The 8939-nt window shown below is 45.3% G+C and overlaps 1 protein-coding gene across 1 annotated transcript; it reads left to right on the top strand.

Moving 5' to 3' along the window:
* Positions 1 to 2377: 2377 nt before the first annotated feature.
* On the top strand, positions 2378 to 7197 carry LOC107204322 (cytoglobin-like). Its single transcript, XM_015627223.2, has 3 exons — positions 2378 to 2736; positions 4651 to 4882; positions 6075 to 7197. The coding sequence occupies exons 1-3, from the start codon at positions 2642 to 2644 to the stop codon at positions 6201 to 6203; spliced, it is 456 nt and encodes a 151-aa protein (XP_015482709.1). The 5' UTR covers positions 2378 to 2641; the 3' UTR covers positions 6204 to 7197.
* The last annotated feature ends 1742 nt before the right edge of the window (positions 7198 to 8939 follow it).

Raw genomic sequence — 8939 nt, 5'->3', positions numbered from 1 at the left:
GGATAACAACCTAACATCCTGAGGAGCTTTACCCCATATTAGAAAATAGGTCTCTTCATACAATAGAAATTATGATTGAGAGGATTCACTTCCTTTGGCATAATAAAACAAACCATGGGAGAGGAAAAATAAATAAACCAAGCACTCATCCTCTTGCCCACGTGTGGGAACGTAATGACTTCATCATTAAACAGCTCATTTTTCATAGCTCTTCCATTTCCAGGCCAAAATAAACAGGTTTCTGGAGCTTTTTGGTTTCAGTTTCTAGAGATTGCTGAGATGTAGCATAGATGTGTATAGCCCTGAGGGGTATATTAGATATGAGCTCACTCTGTCTATCTATCTATCTATCTATCTATCTATCTATCTATCTATCTATCTATCTATCTATCTATCTATCATCTATCTATATCTATCTAATCTATCTCTAATATGATACATATTAGAGATGTCAAAACTTTATGTGGGATCATTGTGTTCATCATAAAAGGACTTGACAAATCATGCCAGGGGAAAACAGAAGATAATTTTCCAAAACAGTAAAAGTAACACCAGAGGATGGAAGAATAGAAAAGCATGTCACAGAGAGAGCATAGTGACATGCTTGAGGGAAGATATCATTGCTTTGTCTGGTCAGGGATTGCACTGTGCTGCTGACACTTGGCTTGGTCCTAGACAAAACTGACCCAATTGCACCCCAGAACTGGACCAACCAAGTAAGATTAGGGTGCCTCCATGGAAATGTGTTTAAAAAAGGGCAGGGAACACTGAAAAGGGGGGAGACAAGTCTGTGCAGGTACAGTATCCAAAAGGATGAGGACTGCAGCAAGAGCAGTTGAGCACAAGGCGGAGCAAGAGCAAGGGACACCCAGACACCAACCCCAGCTTGTGCACCCCCCATGGTCTCACCAAAGGGTCTGGCTGTAACCTGCAGCATGGGGTGGGGAAACAGGACAGGGAGAAGTGAGGCATCGAAGTGTTGGTTAGTTGGTTTGTTCCTTGGCAATAAATCAATTCAATTGAAATTTCTCAACTCAAAATAGGTATTTTCTGTCCAATGACAGGATGTCTGACTGTATATCAAGGGATGGAGCCCGTTCATAGTGCAATGCCCCAGAGGAGCATGGGGGAGAGCAGAGGAGAAGTCTCCTAGGGAATCCTAGAATGTTTAGGATTGGAAGGGGCTTTAAAGATCATCTAGTTCCAACCCCTCTGCCATGGGCAGGGACACCTTCCACTAGACCAAGTAGCTCAAAGCCCCATCCAGCCTGGCCTTGAATTCTTCCAGGCATGGGGTACCCACGTCTGCTTTGCAGGTTTCTATCAGACTGCTCTTTCTTTGCTGTGTGGTAAAAAGGGAGAGGGAGGCAAGTGGGCACAGGTTTAGTGAAGTCATTTGAGGCCTCCCTCAGCAGCAGTGGGACACAACCCCACCAAGACCAGTCTATTTCTGTGAGTTTGCAGCCAGCACTTTCCTTCTGCCCTGGGGTATCAGGCTGGTTTTTCTCCACATGCTGCATATTTTCCCCTCACACCTGTTCCTTCCCTCCTCTAAACCATCCCAAACAATATGAGGTTTTGTCTGCCCTCAGCATCCAGCAGCAGTTTCTCAAGCCCCTTAGCCCTTATTTAGCCTGTGTGCCCTGGACTTAAGCAGAACATTCCTGCCAGAGGTTAAGCCCAGGCATTGCATGGATAATCCACAAAAACTTTTTGCCTCCAGTTCCAAGTGACTGTGACTATAACAAGACCAGAGATGCTGTCTGCAGCTCCACCCTGGCCCTTCTTTGGCCCCTTATCTCTCTCCCAGGCAGTCAGGGCTCAGAGATAGGACAGAGATGGCAGCTGCAAGCCAAGAGGGTTAGAAAAGTGAAATGGCCTGGCCTGACTGTGCTGCACCGTTTATAGCCAGTGCTAAAATGAAGTGGCTTTGCAGGGCACCATGGCCAGGGATGCTGTGCCACGCTGCCACCACCATCCCTGCAATGCTGTCATTTTCAGCCTCCCACCCTCATGGGACCAAGGCTGGGAGCAGCTGTGGGGTGAGCCCCTGTTAAACAAGAGGGCTGCGGGGAAAGCAGTGACCGTGGTGTGAAGGCAGGACTGGAGAGAGTTGCTGGAGCTAGAAAGAGGATCTTTGACTGAAGGACCAAAGAATGCCAGGGAGAGGGGATGGCAAGGCACCACAGTGCCCTCAGCACAGCAGCACTCTTGGGAGAAAACCAGGAAAATTAGTGCTTGGGCAAGGATCACCTTCAGGAAAGAGAAGTCAAGCACTGGATTTGGCAGAGGTGAGGGGGGAAGAGAATTGATCTTTTTTTTTCCCCCACTGAAAACTGCCTTTTTTCCCTTCTCTCCTCAGACGGTGAGACCTTTGCTTTGGCACCTGACCTACGACTACAGGGCTAGTCCTCCTTCTCATGTGGTTAGTTTCTTTCCTGATTAAAAGCGATTAGGTAGCTCTAAAACCTGCAGAAATGTGACAGAGGGGAACAGAGACAAAGAGACCCTTCAAGATCTCTTAAATCCCCAGGGCAGTATTTAGAGAGCCCTGAGGAGAACTGGAGCAGAAAGACCCTGCCAGGACCTCCCTGTCCTTCTCCTTCCTGCTGCAGCCTCCATTGCCAACATCTCCTCCACCATGTCGCTCTCTGAAGCAGAGGTGCAAAGTGCCCGTGGTGCCTGGGAGAAGATATATGTGGATGCTGAGGACAATGGGACAGCTGTGCTGGTCAGGTAAGGAAAGAGCCCATCCAGCTGCTGCCCCTCAGGGGTGAAGGAGGAACAGCAAGGATGGCGTTACTGCTTAGGAGCATGTCTTGATGGTTTTCATGCAGCCCTTGCCAGGAAGAGGAGCGATCCACACAAGGAAAAATGAAAAGAAAGGGGTAAGGGGGTGGGAAAAGAAGAAGAGACAAGAACAATATCTCCACCCATAAGGTAAAGGAAAGAAAGTGTGGTATGAAAGAGAACAGGAACAAAACATGGGCCTTATTTCCATCTACCTCTAAACTCTTTTAATGCTCTTTTTAAACTCAGTGTTTCACTTCTGATTCTCCTTCAGCCTCAGTCCATCTGTTTCACTGTATTATATCCTTTCCTCTCTTAGCTTTCATCCTGTTTCCCTATCTTCTGTTCACTTTTCACATATTCCACTCTCATCTGGGACTTCCATCACTCCATAAGCATGGATCAGCTCAAATACTATTTCTGGTTACCAGAACTTTAGCCCTCTCTCCAGCTTTCTTGTATATCACACCTTGTGCCTGGATTACCCTCATGAGCCCCTCACCTGACATGCTGCTCTTTCCTTCTACAGGCTACACAACCTGAGCACAGTTAGGGTCCAAAGTGCAGCCATAAAATGTTGTTAGCATCCAGTAGCTTGTCTCCCTGGGGTAATTTACCGTAGAAGGTTTTGCTTTAGTGTCCTACAGCCCCAGACCTGCCTGTAGAGAAATCCAGGGTTTCCCAGGATGGGAAACCCTGAACATGGAGAGACATGACCATACTGGAAAGAGTCCAACAAAGGACCAGGAAGATGATGAGGGGACTGCAGCATCTCTCCAATAAAGGCAGAGAAAACTATGACTGTTCAGCCTGGAGAAGAGAAAGCTCAGAGGAATCTTAGCAATGTGTACATAAAAACTTGAAGGGAGAGTGCAAAGAAGGCAGAGCCATGCTCGTCTCAGTGGTGCCACAAGACAGGACCAGAGTCAATGTGTTTCAAATTGAAACACAGAACAAGGTTCCCTTGAACATCAGGAAAGACTTCTTTTACTTCTGAATGCAACTGAGCACTGGCACAAGTTGCCCAAAGAAGTTGTTGAGTCTTCACACGCGTAGATAGTCAAAAGCCATCTGGCCGTGGTCCTGGGCAACTGGCTTGACCAGTGGTGTTGACCCAGGTGGTCTCCAGAGGTTCCTTCAAACCCAACCATTTTGTGACTCTGTGAAATGCAATGAAAGAAAAAAAAGAATTTGCTATGGATATTTCAGATAGGTAAGCAGTTTACCCAATAGAGTAAACTGCTTCTTTTTAAAAGTTTTACCAAGATGACTGTAATTGATCAAAAGATAATTTCAAACACACTGAATTGTGTTACTTTTGAATAAATTACATGAGCAGTACCCTATACTCAAGCAACAATCCATCATAGTCAGGAAGAAGGCTTTGCAGTGGACAATAGGAAGGGGTTAATTAACAAAACCAATAGTAGGGTTTCTCTATGAAGACATCCACCGGTATCACAGCAGTCATATCTGCTGTCCAGAGCATCTTTGGGAATATTGAACTGTCACAGTCACCCCATGTGAACCTGCTCCCACTTCTCTGTGAAAGTAACACAGCGTTAACACTGAGAAAATATTAACTTTAGAAGCAGTGGCATAAGTTCATTATAGGTTTTAACATCAAATGAGCAAAGGAAATGCCCTGGGGAGAGGCAAGGGAGAGAGGATTGGCTGCTATGTGCACGGGGGTTAGGCACAGGTGCAAAAGGCAACAGAGAAACAAGGAATGCAGAAGTGTCTGTTCTAATAAAGAGACGGGGAAAAGGGACATAAATGCATAAGGCAAGGCTGGAATGTGTGGCCATGTCTCATTGATAGCTTGGTCCACAAGTCAGAATGTCTCTCATTCCTCAACAGGATGTTTACCGAGCACCCAGACACCAAGTCCTACTTCACACATTTCAAAGGCATGGACTCTGCTGAAGAGATGAAACAGTCAGATCAAGTCAGGGGCCATGGCAAGAAGGTTTTCAGTGCCATCAACGACATGGTGCAACACCTGGGCAACTCTGAGGCTTTTCTTGGGATAGTGACCCCACTCGGCAAGAAACATGCCACCCAGCTGAAGATTGACCCCAAAAACTTTAGGGTGAGTGAGCAGCCCTATTCCCAAGGAGTGTAATTGTGAGGAGGACATGGTTTCCCCTTTGAGAGGTAGAACTGAGGAACATAGGCTTTGTATGTAGGAATACATATATATGCCTCAGAGAATGGAGGTGGTAGAAGGTGAGATGGTTGATGGTGGAAGATGGCAGGAGACATCTGGCACTGGTGGGGAAAACAGCTGTGCAGCAGATGTGGTGCAGGCAGGTGATGTGGTGCTCAGGTGGGAGCTGCACAGCTGCCCATGAGCTGTAGAGGGTTTTCTCAGTGCAATATGATCCCCACACCTGCCATTTAATAGCAAGATACAGAAAAGCATTTCAGCCCTGGACTTCAGTCCCTGATGTATTTTTATCTTGTAACAGGAGCTGAGCTTTTCTACAACAACTAAACCAGCTGTTATTGAGCAACAGTGTCATCATTAAACAAACAAGCATTGTCATAATGAAACAATAAAACCAGGATCAAATTACTTGTCCAGATCCACCTAAGGTCACTAGCAGACTGCATTTATAACTGTTTTGTCTTCCTTCCATAGCAAAAAAGAGGCACCTTCTAGCAAAGATTATTTCCAAATGAAGGTGATTTCAAAAGCAGTTTTTAAATTTGGGCTCAATTTTCAATGAGTGGAAAAATAAGTGATGATTTCTGGCTGAAAATACTTTTTCAGAGTAAATATGCACACAGAACAATAAATGCTGCACAGGAAAGGAGTTGGCATTTCAAAGTATACCACCTACCTAGTGACTGCAAGAACTCTGGATAGCTAATGAGCAGGAAAGATGAGGGAAAAACTTACCCCCCAAGCCATATATTCCATCGGTGTCCAACAAGGGGCTGATCATGGCCTCTAAATATTTGGGACAGTCTCCTGCCTGGAGGATTGCAGTGGATGTACAAAGCACATCAGTCCTATACAGCCAACATTAAGTGACAGGTGCAGTCAACATTAACTAGATACAACTAGGTAGTTAAAAACACCAGCAGCAGTTTTTTGTGAATTCTATAATGCATCTTATTTTCCATGCCCTGTTACAAGCTCTGCAGGTCATGTGCTGTGAATTGTTCTTGTACCCCTTTTTGCCCTCCAAGAATCCCAACTAAAGATATATAAGTTCTTATGCCTCTAATGTGGAGAAAAGTTCACACTGGTTGTTTCTTCTCTTCTCCTTGTTTAGATTATCTGTGACATTATTTTACAATTGATGGAGGAGAAATTTGGCGGAGACAGCAAAGCTTCATTTGAGAAGGTGACCAATGAAATCTGCACCCACCTGAACAATATCTACAAAGAGGAGGGTTGGTGAGGATGTGCACCTTCCAGGCTCTTTAAACAACTTGCCAGCACTGATTTGCTGCTTTTGGGCCCCCAGCCACAGCTGGAAAAATTAAAATTTAAAAATAAGAACAGGCAAGAAAAAAGGTTTACACAATATAGATATCAATGTCAATAATTTTCTTAGCAAACTGAGTTTCTACAGCTAAACAAAACCCACAGATACATCAAAGTCAACCAACAAATCCCAATATGCTTCGCAGTTTCAGCATTTCAGGTGGGTTCCTCTGGCCACCATCCTTGAAGATTACATTTTAAGATGGTGACTTTAAGATTTCTATTCCTAAAAGAAAGACTTGCTCCTTCCAGCAGCACCAGCAGCTCTTTGGCTCACCTACCACCTCTCCATCCTCATGGATGACCTGAAGGAGACCATATTGAAGCATCTCCAGAATCTTGGTAGAGGTCATTATTTAAAAGGCATGAGTATTGTTTTGTGTTTGAACTTAAACAAGTGGGAAGTGGTGTACAGGAATGACCATCTGAGAGACATGAGCAAAGTCCCATCTTGCATGAACCAGGAGAGTCACCCAACCTTGGTTTCTCAGAGCAGCTTTCAGCACAAGGGATGACGACATTGAGTGTGGTCACCACTGGACACCTCTGGGCAGGGATGAACATCTTCAGGCTGTGGATTTCACTGTGTTACTCCCAGGAAACTACTTGGGTTGCATTCCCACATGAAGCAAGAGTCAAGTTCACTGGCTCTTGTGCACTCAAAATGCACCCAGCTGATGGAGACTGCTGTCTCGCTGCATGGGCAGCACGGGGGGGGCTCAACCTGACATGGAACTCATCCTGTCCAGTCAAACAGCCTGAGCCTCCCTTCAGAGCTAACTGGGTCCTGAAATATTTAATTATTTTTCTTTGTATTACTTAGACTCGGTGAAATAATCAGCTAATAACTGCAAATAACCACATGCTGGTTTGCTTCAGTGTAATGCAATAAACACAGAAAAAGCAGATGTACCCTCTCATTTGCTTCACAGAAAAGGTGATGTGCAGCAGTGGCAGCTGGTTACAGTGCACTTTTATTGGTGGTTCTGGGGGGGTTTCCAAAACCAGCTCAAGCTCTCACCCAGGCACCCATCACACTTGTGGCAGTCAGGCTTCTCATGGTTTTCACTTAACCATGAAGCAACAGTTTTCTAAACAAGTTAAAATGCAGTTTTCCTTCATTAAACATGTAGTTTTCCTCACCCACTGCATTTGGCAAAGGATGCTAAATCCCAAAGTCCAGAAGAGGAACTGTAGCCAGAGAGGAAAATGGGGCAGGCTGCTTTATTTGCTTCAGTATTCTGTTCAGCTCGGGGAGAAAGGGGAGTGTATTGTACAGCACTGGCAAGGACTGTAAAAAAAGAACAAGATGTGTAAAAAAATGTTTATAGTCCCAAATCCCTCTGAGGGAGTACAAGTAGTTAAAGCTCTGAAAAGATGTGCTGGCAGTTCTTTACTCCCATTGCTCTGCTGCAAACCAGGCTGAGCTTAGGAATATTTGAAGGCAGCAGTTAAAAAGTTACAGTGGTTCCAAAGAAAAGTCCCCACCCACGTACCACCTTCTAGAGATGGAGACAGGCTCCAGCCGGCTGAAGGTGCCTGAGGGGTGTAAAAATGACTTCTTTGCAGCCTCTCTGAGCCAGCACCTGGAACGGTTCCTAACCCTTGTGCACTTAACTGAGCATCATCATCAATGCTTTGCCACAGCCAGCATTTGTCAGATCATTTCATCCTAAGAAAGGGCTGTACAGCCACGGTAGCTCCTGCTGCTCTCAGGCCCTTTGTGACCTTGCTGGTGTCCAGCCCTGCTTTGTTGCTAGTTAATGCTGCCTTTCTGATGGTGCATCTCCTAGAACTCTGCTTGCCTGCGGTGCTCTGGCAGCATCACTGAGCCTAGAGGAAGGGATCTGGGACAAGCCAGAGCCAAGAGAGGTAAGTCATGAGAGAACTTTCTAATCGCCTGCTGACTCCATTCTATGCTCACAGAGAGGGAAGCAGAGATAAAGTGGAGAGCCAGGGCTAGAAGGAAACATTTTTTCCTCTTTCCTTCTATTTCCAGCTGCTGATACAACTCCTGCCCAGCAGTCTGCTGCTTCCCAGTTTTGCAAACTGCAGGGAAAGAGAGATTTCAGGTCTTATTGAAAAGAATAAATCATTACGTAAGGAGCAGCAGTGCAAGAATTTATTAAGCAAGTGGAAAAAAGTGATCAAAACAAAAAACCCAAAGAACAAAAGAACCATCGTGCAGGACTGGACAAAGAGTGCATTAACATTTTTTATAAGGCTCTGCATCAGAAGAAACTACTCTCTACTGTCTGTGGAATAAAAGACAACAATGTTGAGGAAGGTGGCAGTGAAATATGGGACAGAGAACAGTAAACTGGAGTGGTTATCAGGTGCTGCAGGCCCCTACGCAACACTGCACACTGCCATAACCTCTGAAGCGTGGCTCAGTCTGCATTTATACTTAGCTTAATGCTGACTGCCACCCCCATCTGCTGTGTCCCCACAGCTAAACCCATCTGCTTGGATGTATCCACCTGCTGAAATGCATGAAACAGAAGCCTCTCAGCGTCCCTCAGAGAAAGAAAGGAATGCAGGGATTAAGTTGGAGCCTTTAGAGAAACTGAAATATATTAAGCTGCACAGAAGTGAAGCAGGAGTGTAAGTTTCAGTTTTAAGTAAGTAGAAATGTATCTTAAGTGCCTTA

This window comes from Parus major, chromosome 1A (assembly GCF_001522545.3).
Source record: "Parus major isolate Abel chromosome 1A, Parus_major1.1, whole genome shotgun sequence".
NCBI lineage: Eukaryota > Metazoa > Chordata > Aves > Passeriformes > Paridae > Parus > Parus major.
The sequence above is the reverse complement of the archived record's forward strand: the minus strand, read 5'-3'. Positions and strand labels throughout refer to the sequence as shown.

What these genes read in the sequence shown, in the direction of transcription:
- LOC107204322 (XM_015627223.2), top strand. Translation starts at nt 2,642, where the DNA reads ATGTCGCTCTCTGAAGCAGAGGTGCAAAGTGCCCGTGGTGCCTGGGAG. An exon ending in GGGACAGCTGTGCTGGTCAG is followed by an intron (nt 2,737 to 4,650) that starts GTAAGGAAAGAG and finishes ATTCCTCAACAG; the next exon opens with GATGTTTACCGAGCACCCAG. An exon ending in TTGACCCCAAAAACTTTAGG is followed by an intron (nt 4,883 to 6,074) that starts GTGAGTGAGCAG and finishes CTCCTTGTTTAG; the next exon opens with ATTATCTGTGACATTATTTT.